Source organism: Sprattus sprattus (genome assembly GCF_963457725.1).
Source record: "Sprattus sprattus genome assembly, chromosome: 5".
Lineage (NCBI taxonomy): Eukaryota > Metazoa > Chordata > Actinopteri > Clupeiformes > Clupeidae > Sprattus > Sprattus sprattus.
This window is the reverse complement of record NC_137924.1, coordinates 25,123,990-25,148,836: the sequence shown is the minus strand read 5'-3', so window position 1 is coordinate 25,148,836 and position 24,847 is coordinate 25,123,990. Positions and strand designations below refer to the sequence as shown.

The 24,847-nt window shown below is 41.0% G+C and overlaps 3 protein-coding genes across 3 annotated transcripts; all 3 read left to right on the top strand.

The window, feature by feature from the left end:
• Positions 1-448: 448 nt before the first annotated feature.
• Positions 449-7,575, top strand: LOC308366094 (interferon-induced GTP-binding protein Mx-like; the record flags this gene model as incomplete). The annotated part of the gene is made up of 13 exons (XM_080839730.1): positions 449-592; positions 689-907; positions 3,004-3,208; positions 3,595-3,735; positions 3,966-4,120; positions 4,271-4,409; positions 4,677-4,875; positions 4,973-5,051; positions 5,567-5,689; positions 5,772-5,913; positions 6,046-6,204; positions 6,539-6,843; positions 6,941-7,575. The coding sequence occupies 13 exons, from the start codon at positions 449-451 to the stop codon at positions 7,172-7,174; spliced, it is 2,244 nt and encodes a 747-aa protein (XP_080695856.1). The 3' UTR covers positions 7,175-7,575.
• Positions 7,576-11,348: 3,773 nt separating this feature from the next.
• LOC308365677 (interferon-induced GTP-binding protein Mx-like) lies at positions 11,349-16,859 on the top strand (the record flags this gene model as incomplete). Its single annotated transcript, XM_080839181.1, has 11 exons — positions 11,349-11,565; positions 11,849-11,989; positions 12,234-12,388; positions 12,551-12,689; positions 12,957-13,155; positions 13,253-13,331; positions 15,087-15,209; positions 15,292-15,433; positions 15,628-15,786; positions 16,121-16,401; positions 16,498-16,859. 11 exons carry the CDS (start codon positions 11,349-11,351, stop codon positions 16,729-16,731), a joined length of 1,869 nt encoding a protein of 622 aa, XP_080695307.1. The 3' UTR covers positions 16,732-16,859.
• A 1,053-nt stretch (positions 16,860-17,912) lies between these two features.
• On the top strand, positions 17,913-21,271 carry gatd3 (glutamine amidotransferase class 1 domain containing 3). The gene is made up of 7 exons (XM_080838738.1): positions 17,913-18,278; positions 18,607-18,659; positions 18,801-18,914; positions 19,090-19,209; positions 20,076-20,168; positions 20,348-20,504; positions 20,825-21,271. The coding sequence occupies exons 1-7, from the start codon at positions 18,162-18,164 to the stop codon at positions 20,951-20,953; spliced, it is 783 nt and encodes a 260-aa protein (XP_080694864.1). The 5' UTR covers positions 17,913-18,161; the 3' UTR covers positions 20,954-21,271.
• Positions 21,272-24,847: the final 3,576 nt, after the last annotated feature.

The window sequence follows — 24,847 nt, the reverse complement described above, 5'->3', positions numbered from 1 at the left end:
CCTGGCTTTGTGAGCTACAGGACATTTCAAAGCATTGTCAGAAAACATGTGGAGGATTTAGAAGAACCGGCAATGAACCTCCTACAAACTACCACAGGTTGAAGAGAAGTGTATTTTTCTCTGTTTCATTTTTTTGTCACAAAGGTCATGATTGCTCGGTGTTATATTTACGAAACTTGCCTAGGGCAGGAAATGTGCTAGGTCCGGCCCTGCTTTTATGACATGTCCTTTACTTGCTTTTAAGTCCAACAGAAAGACTCAGACTTAACCTTACATTCATCTTCTTCTGTTATCTTAAATAGACATCATTAGCATTGCTGTGAACAAAACCACTAGCAGCTTTTTTGAAGCTTATCCCAACCTGATGAGGGCAGCTAAGGATCCACTGGAGGACCTAAGAGAGCTGGAGTATGAGAGGGCTGAGGAGAGACTCAGGTCACAGTTTAAGATGGAGAAAATAATCTACTCTCAAGGTGGCCTCTATAGCCGCCAGTTAGAAGCTGCCAAATTGACACCTAACGCCAACCCGTTTGGAAAGGCTATCAACGCAGACATTCGTGAGATGACTCATCATCTAAAAGCCTATTTCACAGTATGTGCCCGTTTCCTTGCCTTCTTGTGTACTTGCATATACTTTCCCTGTGCCTGTTTGTGTTGATTTACATCTGATTTGGTGATGTGTCCTCAGATTACCTCTGATCGCCTAGCCAATCAGGTGCCCCTGATTTTGCTGTATCACATGATGGAGCAGTACCTTGTTAATGTGAAGACAGCCATGTTAGGCATGATAAGACACAAGGATGCAGGCAGCTTCATACAAGAGAAGTCTGATATAGCCAAGAAGAGAGAGTATCTTTTGAAGAGAATGGAACGCCTGAGGAAGGCCCGCCAAGTTCTGGCCAAGTCTGTGCCCTCTGCTTAGAAAGACGGCAAAGGAGCATATTTGTTTAGTATTACGAGTAGGAGGAGTTTTAGTTTTGCTGTTACACTCTGTATTTATTGCAATTTCACTTTACATTTTCTGTGTATTGACAGGGATCTGTTGTAAAAAGCAGCATTGATAAGTTACTGAATATTCATATAGCAGAAAAAAATCAAGGGAAATAATGTAAGTTCTATAAAGACACAGTTTCTATGTGTATTTAGAATAGATTTTTATTACAGTTACTTTATTAGGCCTAAATCCTGTTGAAATGTATTCTGATATGTAATTCTTTATGTTTCATATTATGTATTTGGGTAAAATGATAATAAAGCAATTTTTAAGTCTCTGTCAATCCAGGCTAAAGGCATCTATAGCTGACAGAAGGTTTTGTACAGTGACTCAGTGAATAAATGTGGTTGTGAATAAAAGAGTGTGATTTATCACTCCTTAAAATATCTTCCAGGTTATTTTAATCTCCTTCTGGTGAATTTATTTTTGTTATATAGATTATCAGACGTGACCGTCATAAATCGTGGTTTATGTTGTTATAAACATCATATCTTCTTATATTGTCTTAAACATCATATATTATATGTGCTATAACAAAGTAAAAGCCTACCTCCAAACTGCTGCCTTACGTATGTGACCTAGTGGCACAACTCTATTTGATCAATGATCAATTGGTATAACTCTATTTGATCACTGATCAATTGGTATACCTCTATTTGATCAGATCATATGTGGGTAAACACTGGTTGCACTTAGTGTCCTGTGACTCACAGAATACATTAGCTAAAGTTGCATCATTCATAGAGAGAGAGAGAGAGAAATCTCTACTAATGATGACCATGTTTACTTGATTGAAACAGGTTGATGGGCATGGTAAAAGCCTCGTTTTCAGGGGGGGGGGGGGGGGGGATTCACAAAGCATTTTCCTGGGAAATTGTGAAAGCAGGGTTGAAAACCTCTTCATAGATTCAACTGTCAAGTTCTCTTACAATTTTTCAGAAGTCCCTTTGGCCTGATCTAGCGAGGTGTCGTCCATTCGAGGAGTATCAGTTCATAGTAAATCAAAAAGAAACAAGGATACAAGCGATTAATAATGATTAAAAGAAATAATAAAAACAGATAAGACATGAAAAAGCAATAAAATGAAAGAATAAGATTAAAAAAACAGATACATTTTTGAGTTAAAACAAGTGAACTTGACTAAAACTCATATACAGTGCAATATGCCCTCTCTAGTTTCTGGAAGACTGGTGTCTGACTCAAGGACATTTTATACAAAACCAAAGCTGACATTTCTTGCACTTCTTGCCCATGAATACAGTTTTTTTTGTTTGTTTGTTTGTTTATGTATGACCTAGTAGGTGATTGCAATACTCAAATTTGAGAGGAATATTTAGCTGGCATGTGACTTTTTTTATAATTTCGTATCATGTGTACATTGTCAATTTGATCATTTTTTAAAAAGTAGTTTAAGTTTTTTCTAAGCAGCTTTAGTTAAGGGTAGCTATGCTGTAGTTCAACTTCTCCCAGTGTGAAGTAATTGGTAGCTTGCAAAGCTATTCTTTCATGGTAACTTCCCCAACACTGCCTATGTCCAACATCTGTTTTGCACTACCTCCACTAGCTGGCGCAAGTGCTCCACCCTTGAGAAAACCGTTGTATCCGCAACATGCAGGAGATAAGTTTCGTTTTCTGTAATATGAATCTAGCCACACCTTTCAGTGCAGGACTGCAGTGTGGACAGAAAGAGTAAGTGGGGAGGTTACGTTTTTATCTTTTCAATGTTTTAGATTTGGGATTAATTTAGTTTTGTTTATTTATGTTTGTAAATTATGGCACATAACATTTCCTTATAACATATTTTCCTCTTGGATTCTAATATGGTGTTGAAACCAACTGGAATGTAACCATAACGGATGGGGTAAGACAACAGTGATGAGTGATTTAGTGTTAGGCTGATTTGAAGCTGTTGTTTTCAGTTTCACAGAAAATACTTCATCCAGGGATACTATCTTGAAGGACTTTGGAGAAAACTGTGATAATCGGTAAAAACTAAGTTGACAAAGAAGCCTACAATGCTTGAAGATATCAGCCATCTTTCCCAGCATTATGAAGAAAAAGTGCGCCCCTGCATTGACTTGGTGGACTCCCTGAGGTCCCTGGGAGTAGAGCAGGACCTGGCCCTACCTGCCATCGCTGTCATCGGGGACCAGAGTTCAGGAAAGAGCTCCGTGCTTGAAGCCCTTTCAGGAGTGGCATTGCCCAGAGGCACTGGTAAGATAATACAAATAATAATAATAATAATAATAATAAAGTTTAATTGTATAGCACCTTTCATACAAATCATAGTAGCTCAAAGTGCTTAACAGCAAAGAAATTACGTGGAGAGAATTGACACCATCATTGCATTGAATCTCAGCGTATGTGTATGCTTTCTGGTCTAGTCATACCTTCGGCATGAATGCTTTTTGCAGTTTGTGCCATAGAGGATAAAGAACAGAGTTTATATAATAAACTTGAAGTTCAGGTCTGGGCAGCAGTGTGTCCATGTGATGTGTGTGCATACGATGTCATATTGAGTTGTGCTGCCTAAACCAGTATTTGAATACTGCTCCGCTCTGAATGAAGATGTTTGCCTTTTGTTCATTTTGAATGTCCAGGCATTGTTACACGCTGCCCACTGGTACTCAAGTTGAAGAGAGTGAAAAAAGGCACTCCCTGGTATGGGATTATTTCGTACCAGAGCCACATCAAAGTGGAGCTCAAAAACCCAGCAGAAGTGGGAGATGCTGTTGCTAAAGGTTTCTGTGCCTGTTTGTTATAGTAGATATGTGTAGTTCTTGGTTAACACATGGGCCTGAATTTGAAATGTGTCAGATTTGTTTTGCCCCAATAATAATCTGTGGCTGAGGTGTAATTGCTTACTATTTCGCGAACTAAAAGCATCCCAACACTTGCTTTTCTTTCACAATGTTCTCTGATCAACTGTACATATTCGGATCATTTCTTTAATGAGTTTCTTGTCTTACAGCTCAAAATGCTCTCGCTGGTCAAGGGAAAGGCATCAGCCACGAGATGATTAACCTGGAGATCCGTTCCACCAATGTACCTGATCTTACTCTTATTGATCTGCCAGGCATTGCTAGAGTTGCCACAGGCAACCAGTCCCAGGATATTGAAGAACAGGTGACAGGAAATAGATTGATTACAGTATGTCTGAAAGACACATATAGTTAAAGATGTTTTATGCAACATATGATAACTCCTACAACAATAAATGTGGTTGTACTTTGTACATGACACAGCCCTCATCCTGCTCACACCCTTGTGTTACAGATTAAGAAACTGATAGAGACATTTATTAAAAAACAAGAGACCATCAATTTGGTAGTGGTACCTGCAAATGTTGACATAGCCACCACAGAGGCTCTGAAGATGGCTAAAACCGTGGATCCTAACGGGCAGAGGACTCTGGGTAATGTAGTTATTAACATTTTCTAAGGGTTCTTCATTCATATAGAGAGAAAGGAAGGTGTCGATTTTGCCATTTGTGGTTTGGCATGCCTTTGCAGAACGTTCTTGTTAATTTTGTAACGTGACTTTGAAGTGATAGCACATGGTTGGACTCTTCACCGTCCACCCAGAAAGTGGTGTCTAATTAGTTACTTTACCAAATGCATTTTCCATGCTCTTGTTGATGGTCCAAGTGCACAATAAACAGATCACATTGTCTCACCTTCAGGCATCCTGACGAAACCTGACCTAGTGGACAAAGGGGCGGAGGACAATGTTGTCAGTACTCTCAACAATCTGGTCATCCCACTCAAGAAAGGCTATATGATGGTGAAGTGCAGAGGCCAGCTAGACATCAATGACAACTTGTCTCTGACCAAAGCTCTGGAGAAGGAGAGGAGGTTTTTTGGAAACCACACCCACTTCCGGTAAGGACAGTAAAGCCATTACCGGTAATGACTGACTAAAATGGACAAATCAGTATAACCATGAATCTCTTCCTGTCTTTTCATTTCTTGTTCGTAGCATTTTTCTGGATGAAGGGAAAGCTTCTATTCCCCACCTATCTGAAAGGCTAACCAAAGAACTGGTATCCCACATTAACGTGAGTTCTTATGACTCTAATGATGGGTACATTTTGGTTGTTTGCACTGAAATCAATACGTCAGTTTTTTGTACATATTGTAATATTAATAGTTCACATTTAAGTCGTGTTTTGTACAGAATTTGAATTGAATATTTTGTAATACAAGTTTTAAAACACCAAGATGGCTCCATCTACCTACTGCTTCCACCTCAGTTTGTCTCTGGATAAACTAGGCTACTAAAACAGGTCTGGGATGATGTTAATGTTTTTTTAAGGCAGGATTACAACAACACAATAGACCCAAGTGATTTGAATCAATAATTTAAATCGCGAAAAAATCTGAATTTAAAGCAGTTGCATTGTAGATTAAAAAAAAGACTAATTGACTCTCAAACTAGCACATAATTACAGTAGAATAATTAATAATATTACTTTCTGTTGCAAAGTAGATTTAGTCTGTAAAGCATCGCTTCATTGTATTGTACTGTTTTGTTATAATAACAAGTATTCTGTGTTTCTGTACATTACGTCAGAGATCCCTTCCCCAGTTGGAAAAACAGATTAAAGAAAAGCTGGAGAAGACTTCTACAGAGCTGAGAATGCTGGGAGATGGAGTCCCTCAAGATGTAACTGAAAGGGACAACTTCCTCATTGAGGTAAATTGAAAGTTGTGTGTTAATAAAATCTGCTGTTCTTCAAGTGAATTTTTTTTTTAAACTGTAATGTTGTATGTTACAGAAAATAAGCAGCTTCAACCAGGTTCTCACAGACATTGTCAGTGCAGAGGAGGATGTAGGAGACACCGACACACGAGTTTTTACAAAAATTCGTAGAGAATTCAGTAATTGGAAGACAGAACTTAACAACAAAGCCACCCAGTGTAAGTTCTTGTCATACCGTTGGTTTGCTGATGCAAACCTGATTCATAATTGGTCCATTCTTCTATGTGGTGGAGATCTGGGAAATGTAAATGTAAAGTGTAACTTTGAGGAAAAAATACTTTTGTCTTTAGTACAGGAGCATTTACGTGATGAGGTGGAGGAATACACTAGAATTCACAGAGGCAAAGAGCTACCTGGCTTTGTGAACTACAAGACATTTCAAAACATAGTCAGAAGACATGTGGAGGATTTAGAAGAACCAGCAATGAACCTCCTACAAACTACCACAGGTTGAAGAAAGAAATTAAAAAGTGTCTATTCTCCTTCTGTCTCTTTATCTCACAGAGTTTATGATTGTTCAGTGTTATATTTACGAAACTAACCTCATTACTCAAGTTCTTATTCACTCACTGCTTTCATTATGGTCTGGTAACTTTCCACTGCCTTCCAATTGATGGAGGAGTGTGGCTAGTTTATTGTCAGTTTAATCAGATTTGAACTCATTGTTCCCAACATTAATACTGATATATATTACTTTTATGACATGACGGTTACTTGCTTTTAAGTCCAACAGGAAGACTCAGACCTAAGCTTACATTCATTTTCTTCTTTTATCTTAAATAGACATCATTCGCATTGCTGTGAACAAAACCACCAGCAGCTTTTTTGAAGCTTATCCCAACCTGATGAGGGCAGCTAAGGATCCACTGGAGGACTTAAGAGAGCAGGAGTATGAGAGGGCTGAGGAGAGACTGAGGTCACAGTTTAAGATGGAGAAAATCGTCTACTCTCAAGATGGCATCTATAGCCGCCAGTTAGAAGCTGCCAAATCGAGACCTGAATATTCTGACACATTCTGGAAGAGGAGCTCAAAGGTTATCAACGCAGACGTTCGTGAGACGGCTCATCATCTTAATGCCTACTTCACAGTATGTCGCGTTAGTACTTGTCTTCTTGAGTGCTTGTCTATATTTTCCCTATGCCTGTTTGTGTTTATTTACATCTGATTTGGTTATGTGTCCTCAGATCACCTCTGATCGCCTAGCCAATCAGGTGCCCCTGATTTTGCTGTATCACATGATGGAGCAGTACCTTGTAAATGTGAAGACAGCCATGTTAGGCATGATAAGACACAAGGATGCAGGCAGCTTCATACAAGAGAAGTCTGATATAGCCAAGAAGAGAGAGTATCTTTTGAAGAGAATGGAACGCCTGAGGAAGGCCCGCCAAGTTCTGGCCAAGTCTGTGCCCTCTGCTTAGAAAGCCGGCAAAGGAGAATATTTGTTAAGTATTAGGAGTAGGAGGAGTATTAGTGTTGATGTTTCACTCTGTATTTATTGCAATTTCACTTTACATTTTTTGTGAAGTGACAGGGGTCTGTTGTAAAAAGCAGCATTGATAAGTTACTGAATATTCATACAGCAGAGAAAAGTCAAGGGCAATAATGTAAGTCACAAACACGAAGACACATGTTCAAATGTGATATGAAATGATTGAAAGATTTGTTCAGCCCTCCTTGTAAATTACATAATATTTAGAATAGTTCTATTACAGTTACTTAATTAGGCCTTAATCATGTTGAACTATATGCTGATGTTTTCATTTTTATGTTTCATATTATGTATTTGGGTAAAATGATAATAAAGCGTAATTTAAATTTGCGTAAATATCCTGATTTTCATATAGGTATTCTTATTTTACTTTTAATATTCAGTTAACCTACTTCTGCCGACATAATATTCTATACATTAGAATATAATTTTAAGAGAAATTGTCTTGCAATGAGCACATTCATTTCACTAGTACAAGTTAAATCAATTAGTTAAATCAATCGCCATTATCAAAAGCGTTTCCCATCTTGTAGGCAAATCATGTCTACAGATACCGTACTATAATTTAATATATTCATACATTTCATACTGTAATATTGCCAGCGAGGACACATTTCAGATAGAAGAGCATGTTTAGTAAAAATATCTTTGGACGTCAGAGACCCACCACGTGGTTATCCCTGCTGACAAATTTGGAGCTAAGCCCGGGCTCCCTCTCTCTCTGAGAGTCCTGAGGTAACTTGAGTGAATTTTTACATAACAGCAGTGACCCAGTGAATTATAGTGAGTGTGAATAAAAGAGTGTGATGTATTATTTCGCCACAACGTGGCCCTGTTGAAACATAACAGCTCTAGAACACCCCTCAAGAGGACTGCAGACAAATGTGCTTTAAATGAATAATTAGCTGAAATCATTTCGAAATTTGGTCAAATTCAACATCAAGTAAAAAGTAATACAAAATGTACAGCCTCATATATGTCTGAACTCAAGCAACTACTAAATATTTAACGCTTGCAACTTTAGGAATCAACACATTTAATTTCTTTTTAGGGTAGCCTTTCTGAGGTTCAACTTCTTCTAGTGTGAGGTCATTGAAAGCTTGCAGAGCTATGCTTTTATTGTACCTTCCCCAATGGTGATGTCACACAAGGATGGATTAACGAACGGGGGGCCCCAGGGGGGCCCCAAGCCAGAGCCTCTGTGAGAAGTCGCTGTTATGTTCCTCTTATTTGTGGTTGAAAAAGGTGCATTTTATTCATTCACTAATGGCTTTAATTGAGTGTACATGTGCTGTGTTAGAAGATGTGCACGTGCACCAGGGGCGCAACTAGACAATGCAGCCAGCCCGGAAGGTTCGTAGGCAAAGCAGACCGTACTTTCTATTTTTTTTCTTCGAACATATGGTTGTAAAAGTGTCGCCAGTTGAATGCGGCAGTGATTTTTTTTTCATGACCGAGATACCTTATGAAATATATTCCCTTAAAATGGCAAACCTGTCTCTGTCATGGTTTTCCATTATACAAACTATTACAAAGCCGATTCAATTAAATTAATAATTTCTAATTTAATTTGTTATTTTTGCCATATACAGATATGCAATGATGATTGCTGGGTAATATGTATCTTGTTGGCCAATGGCAAGTCTCTATTTGATCATGTGACGAGGCGGTACGCTATAGCTAGTTTAAGCGCAGAATCTGGATAGCCAGCCCATTCATCCTCTCCTGCCCCATGCTGCTCAGGTAGGTCTTAATCAGTTTCAATTTGGAAAATAATCACTCGGCTGTTGCCCTGTCACATGTAATGTCAAAAACAATAGCAGAGCAGTGCACCGAAGGTGGAAACTTTTACCTGTTTACTTTCCCAATACAATAGACAAAGTATCTAATTTGTCCGTTAATCCAACAAATTGTTGGTAAAATATATATACGCCTTATGGTGTTTGTGTGTGCGTGCGTGTGCGCGAGGTGGGTAGGAGGGCGCCGTTAACATGTCCAGGCCCAGGGGCCCGTGGTTTCTTAATCTGTCCATGATGACAAAATACAGCCGCGGAAAAAATTAAGAGACCACTTAAAAATGATCAGTTTCTCTGGTTTTACTATTTATTGGTATGTGTTAAAATAAAATGTATATTTTTGTTTTATTCTATAACCTACTGGCAACATTCCTACCAAATTTCAAATAAAAATATTGTCATTTAGATCATTTATTTGCAGAAAAATGACAATTGGTCAAAATAGCAAAAAAGATGCAGTGTCTTCAGATCTCGAATAATGCAAAGAAAACAAGTTCATATTCATTTTTAAACTACACAATACTAATGCTTACACTTAGGAAGAGTTCAGAAATCAATATTTGGTGGAAAAACCTTGATTTAAAATCACAACTTTCATGTGTCTTGGCATGCTCTCCACCAGTCTTTCACATTGCCGTTGGGTAACTTTATGCTACTCCTGGCGCAAGAATTCAAGCAGCTCGGCTTCTTTTCATGGCTTGTGACCATCCATCTTCCTCTTGATCACATTTCAGAGGTTTTTGATGGGATTCAGGTCTCGAAATTGGGCTGGCCATGACAGGGTCCTGATCTGGTGGTACTCCATCCACACCTTTACTGGCCTGGCTGTGTGGCATGGAGCATTGCCCTGCTGGAAAAAACATTTCTCAGAGTTGGGAAACATTGTCAGAGCTAAAGGAAGCAAGTTTTTCTTCCGGGACAACGTTGTACTTTGCCTGGCTGAGGTTTGTAAAAGACCATAAGGATTGAAAAAAGCGGACTGGAGGGTCTTCTAGTTCGTCTTCTCTGATGAGTCCAATTTTCAGCTTTGCCCAACACATGGTCGTCTGATGGTTAGACGGAGACCTGGAGAGGCCTACAAGCCAGAGAGTCTTGCACCTACTGTGAAATCGGACTCATCAGAGAAGACGAACTTAGAAGAACCTCCAGTCCGCTTTTTCAATCCTTATGGTCTTTTACAAACCTCAGCCAGGCAAAGTACAACGTTGTCCCGGAAGAAAAACTTGCTTCCTTTTGCTCTGACAATGTTCCCCAACTCTGAGAAGTGTTTTTTCCAGCAGGGCAATGCTCCATGCCACACAGCCAGGCCAGTAAAGGTGTGGATGGAGTACCACCAGATCAGGACCCTGTCATGGCCAGCCCAATTTCGAGACCTGAATCCCATCAAAAACCTCTGAAATGTGATCAAGAGGAAGATGGATGGTCACAAGCCATGAAAAGAAGCCGAGCTGCTTGAATTCTTGCGCCAGGAGTAGCATAAAGTCACCCAACGGCAATGTGAAAGACTGGTGGAGAGCATGCCAAGACACATGAAAGTTGTGATTTTAAATCAAGGTTTTTCCACCAAATATTGATTTCTGAACTCTTCCTAAGTGTAAGCATTAGTATTGTGTAGTTTAAAAATGAATATGAGCTTGTTTTCTTTGCATTATTCGAGATCTGAAGACACTGCATCAATTTTGCTATTTTGACCAATTGTCATTTTTCTGCAAATAAATGATCTAAATGACAATATTTTTATTTGAAATTTGGTAGGAATGTTGCCAGTAGGTTATAGAATAAAACTAAAATGTACATTTTACTTTAACACATACCAATAAATAGTAAAACCAGAGAAACTGATCATTTTGAAGTGGTCTCTTAATTTTTTCCGCGGCTGTATGTCCAACATCTGTTTTGCACTACTTCCACTAGTGGGCGCAAGTGCTCCACCCTTGAGAAAACGGTTGTATCCGCCACATGAAGAAGAGTTTCGTTTTCTCTAATATGAAACTAGTCACACCTTTCAGTGCAGAAGTGCTTTGTGGACAGAAAGCGTTAGTGGGGAGGTTAAGTATTTATATTTTCAATATGTTAGATTTTGGTGCGATTTGGTTTTAGTTTTATTTTATAACATATTTTTCCTCTTGGATTCAACTATGGTGTTGAAACCAACTGGAATGTAAGCATAACGGATGGGGTACGTCAACAGTGATGAGTGATTTAGTGTTAGGCTGATTTGAAGCTGGTTTTTCTTTTCAGTATTTTTACAGTTAATCGTGGGATAGATACTATCTTGAAGGACTGTGATTATCTGTAATAACTAAGATGCCAAATAAGCCTACAATGCTTGAAGAGATCAGCCATCTTTCCCAGCATTATGAAGAAAAAGTGCGCCCCTGCATTGACTTGGTGGACTCCCTGAGGTCCCTGGGAGTAGAGCAGGACCTGGCCCTACCTGCCATCGCTGTCATCGGGGACCAGAGTTCAGGAAAGAGCTCTGTGCTTGAAGCCCTCTCAGGAGTGGCACTGCCCAGAGGCACTGGTAAGATAATAACAATAATAATAACAATACACTTTATTTGTATAGCACCTTTCATACAAAACTGAGTATGCATATCCTGGTCTAGTCAAACCTTTGGCATGACTGCTTTTTGCGGTTTGTGTCCTAGATAAAGAACAGAGTTTGAAGTTCAGGTCTAGACAGCAGTGTGTCCATGTGATGTGTGTGCATACAATGTCATATTGAGTTGTGCTGCCTATTAGTATTTGAATACTGCTCCGCTCTTGATGAAGATGTTTGCCTTTTGTTCATTTTGAATGTCCAGGCATTGTTACACGCTGCCCACTGGTACTCAAGTTGAAGAGAGTGAAAAAAGGCACTCCCTGGTATGCGATTCTTTCGTACCAGAGCCACATCAAAGTGGAGCTCAAAAACCCAGCAGAAGTGGGAGATGCTGTTGCCAAAGGTCTCTGTGCCCGTTTGTTATAGTAGATATGTGTAGTTCTTGGTTAACACATGGGCCTACATTTGAAATGTGTCAGATTTGTTTTGCCCCAGCAATAATCACTGGCTGAAGTGTCTGTAACTGCTTACTATTTTGTGAACTAAAAGCATCCATAGACTTTATTTTCTTTCATAATGTTCTGTGATCAATGTTTTCCTAACTGTACCTATTCGGATCATTTCTTGATGAGTTTCTTGTCTTACAGCTCAGAATGCTCTTGCTGGTCAAGGGAAAGGCATCAGCCACGAGATGATTAACCTGGAGATCCGTTCCACCAATGTACCTGATCTTACTCTTATTGATCTGCCAGGCATTGCTAGAGTTGCCACAGGCAACCAGTCCCAGGATATTGAAGAACAGGTGACAGGAAATAGATTGATTACAGTATGTCTGAAAGACACATATATTTAACAATGTTTTATGCAACATATAATAATAACTCGTAAATAACAACAAAAAATGTTGCTGTACTAAGTTTGTACATGACACAGCCCTCATCCTGCACACACCCTTGTGTTACAGATTAAGAAACTGATAGAGACATTCATTAAAAAACAAGAGACCATCAATTTGGTTGTGGTACCTGCAAATGTTGACATAGCTACCACAGAGGCTCTGAAGATGGCTAAAACAGTGGATCCTGATGGGCAGAGGACTCTGGGTAATGTAGTTATAAACATTTTGTAAGGGTTTTTCATTCATATAGAGAGAAAGGAAGGTGTCGATTTTGCCATTTGTGGTTTGGCATGCCTTTGCAGAACGTTCTTGTTCATATTGTAAAGTGACTTTGAAGTGATAGCACATGGTTGGACTCTTCACCGTCCACCCAGAAAGTGGTGTCTAATAAGTTACTTTACCAAATGCATTTTCCATGCTCTTGTTGATGGTCCAAGCTCACAATGCACAGGTCACATTGTCTCACCTTCAGGCATCCTGACGAAACCTGACCTAGTGGACAAAGGGGCGGAGGACAATGTTGTCAGTACTCTCAACAATCTGGTCATCCCACTCAAGAAAGGCTACATGGTGGTGAAGTGCCGAGGCCAGCTAGACATCAATGACAACTTGTCTCTGACCAAAGCTCTGGAGAAGGAGAGGATGTTTTTTAAAGACCACACCCACTTCCGGTAAGGACAGTAAAGCCATTACCGGTAATGACTGACTTAAATGGACAAATCAGTATAACCATGAATCTCTTCCTGTGTTTTCATTTCTCATCCGTAGCATTTTTCTGGATGAAGGGAAAGCTTCTATTCCCCACCTATCTGAAAGGCTAACCAAAGAACTGGTATCCCACATTAACGTGAGTTCTTATGACACTAATCATGGGTACATTTTGGTTGTTTGCACTGAAATCAATAAGTCAGTTTTTTGTAAATACGGAACATTAATAAACTCCTCAAAAAAAGTTTGGAAGCGTTATTTCAATATTTCGTATTTTCAGCGATTATTCCTCCCCTTTAATAATACTAATTGGTATTGTATTTTATGTCGTTGGAAAGCCTGATTAGTCAACTTTACAACGAGGTACAATTTGTAAGGATCATGCATTCATGGAATGATCATCACAGCTAACCGTGTAGGTAGCGGCCCACATTTTTTTTGCCAAAATCCCCTGAAATATTCTCTCTCGTTTTGAGCTTCAAGTGCTGGCAGGTGTATGCCAATCACAGGTGGGTCATAAGGCTGCCAGGAAGCCTGCATTGACTGCCCTTCACCGTCAGGCCCGTTTGCGGTGGTGTCAACAGCACCGACAATGGAACTTTAGAATGTGGGGCAACATCATGTTCAGTGATGAATCAATGTTCTGTCTGCAGAACCTTGATGGCAGGGTCAAAGTATGGAGACGGCGTGGAGAACGCTATGCAGATTGCTGCATAGATCGCGTGACACCTTTCAATGGGGGCAGTGTCATGGTGTGGGGCGCTATCTCTGTCACAGGCAAAACGGAACTTGTCATCATTGAAGGCAATCTCAATGCAGTGAGATAGCGGAATGAGATTCTGGAGCCAGTGGCGATCCCATATCTCCAGAATCTGAGACCTAACTCCAGCCTCCAGGATGACAAAGCTCGCCCCCACAGAGGTAGGATCAGTACCTCCAGAATTTGGGAGTGGAGATGATGGAATGGCCTGCTGTGAGTTCAGACCTCAACCCAATTGAATACTTGTGGGATCAGCTTGGACGTGCTGTACGTGCCAGAGTGACCAACTTAACCATGTTAACTGTCTTGCGACAAGTCCTGGTTGAGGTAAGGGATGCCATCCCACAACAGTGTGTGACCAGGCTGGTGACCAGCATGAGGAGGAGATGCCAAGCTGTTGTGGCTGTTGTCTTCCACACGCTACTGAGGTCCTTAACAGTGTTAAATAAATAAAGTGTAAAAATGGCCAATATGTGTTGTTTTTACCTTATTACTGTGGGAGAGTGCAATCATCAGATCCACCAAGCAACTTAAAATGAGAGTGCACACCAACAGAAGAATATTGCAGGTGATTTTGGCACATTTTCTTAGGCCACTACCCACACGGTTAGCTGTGTTGCTCATTCCACGAATGCACGATTCTTACAAGATGTACCTTGTTGTAAAGGTGACTACTCAGGCTTTCCAACGATATATAAAATACTATACCAATCGGTGTTATAAAAGGGAGGAATAATCGACCGAATAACTTTTCCGAACTGTTTAGTTCACATTTAATGTTTTGTAATACAAGTTTTAAAACACCAGGATGGCTCCGTCTACCTATTGCTACCACCTCAGTTTGGCTCTGGTTATAATAGGCTACTGAAACAGGTCTGGGAATGATGTCTAAAAATAAATGATTTTTTAAGGTAGGATTACAACCACACCCAAGTGATTTGAATCAATAATTTAAATCTTGAAATCAGAACTTAAAGCATTGTAGAAAATAAAAAAAATATAGCGCATAATTACAGTATAATAATAATAAATATAACTTACTCTTGCAAAGTAGATTTAGTCTGTAAAGCATTCATAGCATAGTACTGTTTTGTTTTAATAACAAGTATTGTGTGTTTCTGTAAATTACGTCAGAGATCCCTTCCCCAGTTGGAAAAACAGATTAAAGAAAAGCTGGAGAAGACTTCTACAGAGCTAGGAATGCTGGGAGATGGAGTCCCTCAAGATGAAACTGAAAGGGACAACTTCCTCATTGAGGTAAATTGAAAGTTGTGTGTTAATAAAATCTGCAGTTCTTCAAGTGAATTTTTTTTGAAAACTGTAATGTTGTATGTTACAGAAAATAAGCAGATTCAACCAGGTTCTCACAGACATTGTCAGTGCAGAGGAGGATGTAGGAGACACGGACACACGAGTTTTTACAAAAATTCGAAGAGAATTCAGTAATTGGAAGACAGAACTTGAAAACAAAGCCTTCCAGTGTAAGTTCGTGTCATACCATTTGTTCGTTGCAAACCTGATTCATAATTGGTCCATTCTTCTATGTGGTGGAGAATTGAGAAATGTAACTGTAAATGTAAAGTGTAACTATGAGGAAACAAAATCTCTCAAATTGGACTGTTGTCTTTTTACCAACCGGATTATATACGTGATTTTCAAATACTTTTGTCTTTAGTACAGGAGCATTTACGTGATGAGGTGGAGGAATACACTAGAATTCACAGAGGCAAAGAGCTACCCGGCTTTGTGAACTACAAGACATTCCAAAACATAGTCAAAAGACATGTGGAGGATTTAGAAGAACCGGCAATAAACCTCCTACAAACTACCACAGGTTAAAGAAATACATTAAAAAGTGTCTATTCTCCGTCTGTTTCTTTATCTCACAAAGGTCATGATTGTTCAGTGTTACATTTACGAAACTAACCTCATTACTCAAGTTCTTATTCACTCACTGCTTTCATTATGGACTGGTAACTTTCCACTGACTTCCAATTGATGGAGGAGTGTGGCTAGTTTAATGTCAGTTTCATTTAATTTGAACTCATTGTTCCCAACATTAACACTGAACTAGATTACTTTTATGGCATGTCGGTTACTTGCTTTTAATTCCAACAGGAAGACTCAGACTTAAGCTTACATTCATCTTCTTCTTTTATCTTAAATAGAAATTATTAGCTTTGATGTGAACAAAACCACCAGCAGCTTTTTTGAAGCTTATCCCAACCTGATGAGGGCAGCTAAGGATCCACTGGAGGACTTAAGAGAGCAGGAGTATGAGAGGGCTGAGGAGAGACTGAGGTCACAGTTTAAGATGGAGAAAATCGTCTACTCTCAAGATAGCATCTATAGGCGGCAGTTAAAAGCTGCCAAAAGAGCTGCCAAGAGACCGGACATTATCAACGCAGACATTTGTGAGATGACACATCATTTAAATGCCTATTTCAGAGTACGTGCCAGTTTCCTTGTCTTATTGCGTACTTGCCTATACTTTCCTTTTGCCCGTTCGTGATTATTTACATCTAATTTGGTTATGTGTCCTCAGATCACCTCCGATCGCCTAGCCAATCAGGTGCCCCTGATTTTGCTGTATCACATGTTGGAGCAGTACCTTGTTAATGTGAAGACAGCCATGTTAGGCATGATAAGACACAAGGATGCAGGCAGCTTCATACAAGAGAAGTCTGATATAGCCAAGAAGAGAGTGTATCTTTTGAAGAGAATGGAACGCCTGAGGAAGGCCCGACAAGTTCTGGCAAAGTCTGTGCCCTCTGCTTAGAAAGCCGGCAAAGGAGCATATTTGTTAAGTATTAGAAGTAGGAGGAGTATTAGTGTTGATGTTACACTCTGTATTTATTGCAATTTCACTTTACATTTTCTCTGTAGTGACAGGGGTCTGTTGTTAAAAGCAGCATTGATAAGTTACTGAATATTCATGCAGCAGAGAAAAGTCAAGGTTAATAATGTAAGTTCTATAAAGAAAGTTTTAACGTGATCAAATGTGATAGTTGAAAATGTATTTTAATTTTGAAATGATTGAAAGAGGTATTGAGTACTACTGGTAGATTACATAATATTAAGAGCAGTTGTATTACAATTACTTAATTATGCCTATATCATGTTGAAATATATGCTGATATGTACATTTTGAAATTTCATATTATGTATTTGGGTAAAATGATAATAAAGCAAGTTGCGTAAATATCCTAAAACATCAGATAACTTTCGGTAGTCATTTTCATTCGGGTATTCTAATTTTGCTCTCAATATTCAGTTTACCTATTTCTAGGTAACTTCTGCCCACATAATATTCTACACATTACAATATAATTTGAAGAGAAATTGTCTCGGACGGAACACATTCATCGTACTAGTACAAGTTAAATTAATTAGTTAAATCAATCGCCATAATAAAACATGTTTCCCATCATGTAGGCAAATCATGTCTACAGATACCGTTCTATAGTTTAATATATTATTCATACATCTCATACTGTAATATTGCCAGTAAGGACACATTTCACCAATCTAGGTTAAAAAAGTCCTCTCTTACACCGCAGAAAACAACTTTACCCAGTGTCTTTTGCCTTTCTCTGTCAATCCAGGATAAAGGGGCTTTACGACATCTATAACTGACAGAAGGTTTTGTAGCCAGTGAATAAGAGTGATTGTGAATAAAAGAGTGTGATTTATTATTTCGCCACAAGGTGACCCTGTTGTACCATAACAGCTAAAGAACACCACTAGAGGGAATGCAGACAAGTGTGCTTTTAATGAAACAAGAAACATGATGTGAAAACATTTTGAAATTTTGTATAATTCAACATAATGTAGAAAGTGAATATCTAACGCCTTGAAACTACATGAATATCATGTTGTTTTCTGCGCCATATTCACTAATACTTACGGTAACGTTAAGCCACTGACTCCTTAAATATCTTCCAGGTTATATTAACCTCCTTCTGGCGAATTTATTTCCATGTATTGTTATTGATATTATCAGACGTGACCATCATAAGTTATAGCTTACATAATACAATATTGCTATATATTTCTGTTGTGAGCATGAACAGAACTTAAGACTTGACCTTGCAAGTTACATGCTGGTGGATAAGCTGTTATTGCCAAGACAGCCGCTAACACGCTTGCTTTAGCACACTGACACTAAACTTCGGCGAGGACAGCTGCGGTTTCAGCTCTCACCCCAAAATGTTTGCCATACGATCTTTTGTCTGCAAATCATATCCCTTCTGGCTAAAACCGCAAGTTGCAGGTGCAGGGTTTATCCACACGACCACCAACTTGTCTGGAGCTAAAGTTGCTGTTGTAAGTACATCTAGCTAAACATCAACTGTCGACCACACGGATAAATTAACGTTAGCTGGCCAGCTAGCTAACTTTCTTGTGAATGTCATGTTGCTTTCTCCAAGTTCTTTACGTTACACAGAAAACGCAGACATTGGCCTGCTACGTATTAGCATATTCTTGCAGCATTTTGTAGCTGTTGTGACCAACGTAGTGGGGGCGTCAAATTTCATGTAGTCCCAAATGTTGTGTGTCTTCTGAAGCTATTGCTTACATCTGGGAATGGTATATTCAATGAAGATGCCTAGAGTTCAACGTTAAGTTACATAATTAGTTTAATATTTGGCAGGTGCTCTCAGGATGTGGCGTGTACGACGGCACGGAGGTCCATGAGGCGTCAGCGTGAGTTGCCCTTCAGGCCTGTTCTACTGTACTGGTTGTCTGCCAAACACAAACGTTGCAGTAAAACTCTTCCTCCTTAGGTCTTTGAGAGTTACACTGATGTTTTGACTACTGCACATGTGTGTGGTGTGTGATGTGCAGAATCCTGGTGCACCTTAGCAGAGGAGGGGCTGAAGTGCAGATGTATGCCCCAGATGTCGCCCAGATGCATGTCATTGACCATGGTAAAGGCCAGCCCATGGAGAAGGAGTCTAGGTAGGAGTAGGAATTGGATCTTTAATTGACAGAGTTGATTCAGGTGGTCTGTTGGCATCTCTTATTGACGTTGGCTGCACTTGTAGTCAAGAACATTACCGTGTCAGATGAGACTGCATCAAACTCCGTGGGGTGTGTGACTTCTCTTCCATTTTTGTGTGTGTTGGGAAATAAGGAATGTGTTATCGGAGTCGGCACGGATTGCCCGTGGCAATATAGTTGATGTAGCCAAACTGAGTGCCAGTAACTACGACGCAATCATCTTCCCTGGGGGCTTCGGTGCAGCCAAGAATTTGTAAGTACTGTACTGACAGTAGAGTACCCTGTAATGTGTCTACTTCAATGCTCCGTTAATACTAGAATGGCTCTCAAACAGCGCATACCTCTGCCAAGGTTCAACAGCCCCCTTTCTTGCCGTATCTCGCTAATAGCCTATCTTCCAACATTACCGAAAGCGAAACTTCATTCTTGCAGGCACCCTGTGAGTCGGATGGCCTCCAAAATGTAATAAGTGTTTACTTGTTATATCTTTCCACCAAGTTTCATGTGTCACGATTGCCTTGCTCAAGGCAGCCCGGACATAGAATGGGTAGACCACACCGTAGTGATTTAGTAATAAAAGGTTTATTTACATAAATAGAACCAATCAGTATAATGAATTAGAAGGAACGTTTCGTGCAATGTGTCCAAGAGTCAGTAAGGTATTAAACAAAAGTGTAAAACGCGGCGAAGAGTGGAGTTTGACGGTCAGGAAGGCTCTCCCCAGGCTCTCACCACTGGAACAAACCAGACTGAGACGGAGCAGCAACACACGCAACAAAGTGTCAGACAGCCAGACGAGAGACAAGAGAGGAGACCGTCCATTGCAAACCCCAGCTCTTATATAGTCCGGCCCATTATCTCCTAGGCACCACCCCTGCTGGAGAGACAAAACAGGCAACAGCGTAGCACAGATGGGCGGAGCCCCAGGCCGGATTAGTAGGGTCGTAAAGTAGTTTTTGTATATTCAAACAGGGATGAAAACATAACAACCTTGGCGGAGGTAATAAAGACTTGTTAAGACTTGAAATTGCTCAAATTGAAAGTGTAATACGGCGATGCCGAGTTCATCCTTATTGTTCTTCTTTCTGTCTGAGTATAGTACTTCACCTTGATTTGCAGGTCCACATTTGCTGTGGATGGGAAGGACTGCAAAGTGAATGCTGACGTGGAACGTGTTTTGAAAGACTTCCACAAAGCTGGAAAACCTATTGGGTGAGTGTATGGGTGAAGTGGTCTACTCGGTCGGCACTTTTGTAACCATGGTATTGCATGTTCACCCTTTAACTTTTCTTCCAAATAAGTTGTGTGGAAAATGTACTTTGTGTATTCTCTTTTGATATCTTTCTTATTCAGTCCTTTCTCATTGAATTGTTGATGTCTGTGGTTGCCAGGTTGTGCTGCATCTCCCCCGTGTTGGCAGCCAAGGTTCTCCCTGGCGTGGAAGTGACTGTGGGCCACGAGGAAGAGGAGGGCGGGAAATGGCCCTATGCTGGCACGGCTCAGGCCATTAAAGCCCTTGGTGCCAAGCACTGCGTCAAAGACGTCACCATATCCTGCCTTGAGATTTATGTGTCCTGAGCATAGGCTTGGCTGCTTCTGAGTTTTTCAACATGCTAAACCTGCATTACCAAACCGACTACCCCAGTAGTTGTTAAATTAGTTTATAGAGGCAAAGAGCTTTGTATGAGCAGAGTTATTCTTTTGGGGCATTCTCCTCTCCTCATATTGCATGCAAAACAACTCCTTAACAAAATTGAATAAGAACAGTAAGCTTTTTGCAGGTGTATTTTACATGATCTTGTGAGTGCATGTGTTGGACCTGACTTGAGTTGACGCTGTCGGATTCACCCTTAACCTCAGTGTTTTACGAGACCCATGTTGACCTGAAGAACAAGGTGGTGACTTCACCAGCCTTCATGTGTGAGACAAAGCTGCACCTGATCTTTGATGGAATCGGAGCCATGGTGAAGGACGTCCTGAAGCTCAGCGGAAAGTGATGGCAACACCGAGACAACCAGTGTCCCACACCTGAGGCGTCTGCTGTGGCCAAAATATTGTCATGCCAGTCCTTCCTTGATCAGGGTCACGTTAGTGTGACCTGTGATTTAAATAACTGAAGTGCCAGACCAGCCATGGAGGTGGCTGGCATGAAAATACCTTGGCTGCAGATGCTGGAGGGAAAGCGACTGTGAGACTATAGAGACTATGAAACTATTGAGACTATGGAAATCAAGATTTCAGCTTCACTTAGAGGCTTGCCGTGACTAGGATTTCCCCATCTGACATATTTTCCTCATTAAAAAATTATAATTTTATGGTAGTGATGCACTTGGTTTCAATTTCACAAGGTGTTTAATGACCTCACCCAAAGCCAAGGTCCAGTGGAAATTGCAATTGCGCTCTGGCATGAGAGGCTGAAATTGCCAAGAATACGGTTACTGAAGACACAGCACATTTTTCATTATTCCCTTTTTCCATGATGAAAAAGAAACATGACTAGTTGTATTTTCTTTTATTGCCAAGAGGGGGCACTGATGGACTTTGTTGGGACTCTCCTTGGCTGGCTAGTCTGCTTCCCTTCACAACTAGAATAATTCTAAGAAAGAAGTTTTAAAAGTCACTTTTGACTCAAATGCTAGTTCCCTACCCTTTAATTTGAAATTATTTTAAATAATTAGCTTGTCCCTATTGTTTCTGTCAGTTACACGAGCATCGTGTAGGATTTATTTTCATGTTATTTTCATTCCAGATTATTTTCCTCTGTTTCATTCATGGGTTTGGGGGAGTCATCATTACCTAGGCTACTAAGTGTTAAATATAAATGTAGTATCATTTCTAGACGGAATGTAATGAATATCTTAACGTTCGCTGCCATTAACACAAACCCATTTTTTTAGCAGGTTACCATCAAACATTCAGTAATGGGCTTAATAACCTTACGTCAAGGAGATACCATGATGCCATGCCAGACTACCGTAGCCTAGCTATGTGTTCTGCGTTCTAAACTAATCACGTCATGGATCAGTATGGGGAGGCTGACCCAAAGGTTGCCATGCTGACTTATGTGACCATTTTATATTTGTTTCTAGCGGCCAACCAGTGCATCAGTGAGGGTCAGACATAACACTATGAAAACAAATCCAATCTTGACTCCATAGGCCTCACAGCTCTCCTTCACCCGCTTAATGAAGGCCTGGTCTACGCTGTGTAACCTTTGCTGAGGGATAATGAGCCGTGGAGCCTCAAGACATAACGTTACTGGAGCAGTAAAATGTCAGTCCTGTTGGACATTATAGATGCAGTAGGTCATGTACTTTTTACTAGTTTAAAGTAAAAACACCAAAACTCTCCACAATGTTTTTGAAAGGATATGATAAAAATATATATATATATTATTACTATGCTTACGATAGTAATACGCCAGCACTGTCCATTTCAGAAATTGTATTGCATCTGTTTGCTCATAAAATTGAAAGGCATAAAATGTTTAAAAACACCTGCAATTTGGCAAGGCTGGCAGTTGCTGGTCCAGACTCAGCCATGTCAATTTGTATGAAAAACCATTGGGCCAATGGCTTTGCGTAGGAACACAAACACAGCAGACAGTATGCAATTTTACCCAACAAAGGGTATATGTATTTTATATGCATAAAGGCCAGCCAAAAAAATGTATTAGGATCCACACTTTTAATAATAAAACCACACACACACACAATGACACTGTGAACCACACACACACACATAATGACTGTGTAAACCACACTTTGCAATCTTTGGGCCGATCATTGTGTAGCCATAGTTAGGTCACCCATCTCCCATGCACACGGCCCTATGCTTAGGGAGAACTGATAAGAAAAGATGAAGGTTACAAGCTCCGGTGGCCTTGGAGAGCACACCCTTTGGGATCTATTTTTTATCTACACGTGTTTTTGAGGTAGCCTTAGCTTTTTGATTCCTTCAAAGTATTCCAGTTTTCATGGCACACTGGAGACTCTTTTGGGCATTTTCATTTTAGCTCTCTCTCTCACACACACACATGCTCCCCCTCTGCTTCCGTGTGTGCATACGTACGTCTGCAGCCAACAAAGCGCAGGTGTGTGTGTGTTAGGCCGAGTGGGCTTGCTGGTCCCTGTCAGCGTCTCAGTATCTGTTGGCCGTTTAATTAAGAGGCGGCGGGTCTGAGGGACATCTGCTTGAAGGCTGTGCGCTGGGTGTGTGACCCGGCGGGGGGCCACGGAGGCGCTGTATGGGACAGGGATGCAGAGGGCGCCTCCTCACCCCGTCCCGTGCCCTCTCCTCCCCTGTGCCACAGACAGATGGTGCCAGCTCGCTCCGAAGGCACGTTTGTGCCAGCCAAAAAATCACACGCCCTGGCATCACCCCAGCACTTGTCAGTTTACTGTCGCATCTTGTCAGAGAGGAGGGGACAGGCTACCGATGACACAAACTGGATGAGAAGATACTGGCTGAGGCTAAAACATATATGAAGATGCACCAACACTTTGAGATCCACACAGAAATGGGTCTCAATCCAACGGTTGAGTGAACTGAAATGGCCTTTTCTGTTGAGCTGTTGCTCTTGGCCAGACTGGGAAATGAGTCATTCACACTTTTTAACAAGCATTTAGCCACCCAGCATTAGAACATCTGTGGGGTGTATGGTAGACGTGTAGGTCACACACACACACACCCCATGAGAAATTTCAAGGAATGGTTACTCATTTACATCAGCATCCCAGGTCGTATGCGGTTGCCGTAGAGACAAGGTTGCGACAAGGACACACAGCGAGAGAGTTTGGAGGGTTTGTGGGGTCACGCCCCCGCTGCTTATTCAGACAGAAGTCCGATCAATCAGAGCACTCCACCTTTTCTGTACGAGGATAGACCAGATCAGTCACTCACCAGTCAATTACATTGGTGTCTGAATATCATAGTTTGACTCTTAACTTTACTGCAGACATAACAACTAGATTTGTCCTAGTTCCATAACTGTAGTCATACAGATATATGGAGACCATCATTCACAGTGATTGTTAGCACCTACATCCCTGGCGTCACTCAACAGTAAGGGTTTTGTAATTTATCGATTGCATGATAATTGGAAGAAAGCCATCCTAAAGTCACTTCTGTCAGAAACACGCAGCATATGTGTAAATAGTGCATGTGTAAATACTGCCTGCTCTGAAGTGGTGGGTGTGCCATTTACCCTTAGCAGTTTCCAGCCAGACACATCAAAGTGGCATTTAGTGACTTTTTAACACTTGGCTTGTGTTCTTATGTTTCTCTCCAGCTCTTTCATTACCTCTCCCTCCCTCCACCCCCCTCTCTGTGCTCCCCCTTCTCTCTCTATCTCTCTCTCTTGTACCCTCTGTCTGTCTCTCCCATGTATTTGTTGGCAGTCTGCCTGGCTGCTCGTGAGCTGGTTACTGGCTGGCTGTCAGTTTGCACACTACTGTAACCGCCACCTCCAGACCTCCTGCCCCTCCTCTCCCCCGCCCGCCCTCTCTCAGCGCCGGACCCCATGCGGTGCAGGCTGTGTCGAGCTGTCAGCCTCCGGCTGCGGCCTGCCAAGCGCCTGGTCCCAGGCTGCGGGGCAGAGGGCTAACGGCGGGCTCCGCCGCCGACTCGCCTGGGCTCCCTCTGCCGCCTGCCCCCAAACGCCATGACAGATTGGCCCTCCAGCTGTCCGAGCGCAGGCCCAGCCCGGCCTCACGCTGGGGCCGCCACATGCCCCGAGAAACTGGTGCCCTCCGTGCACAAGCGTGTGCATGCACTTACACACACACACGTGCACACACACAGTTCACACAGATGTATCCACAGACACAAAACAGGAGCGGATGCATATGGAAACGTTTTGCCTGCATTCAGCTATTTATTCATCCATATAT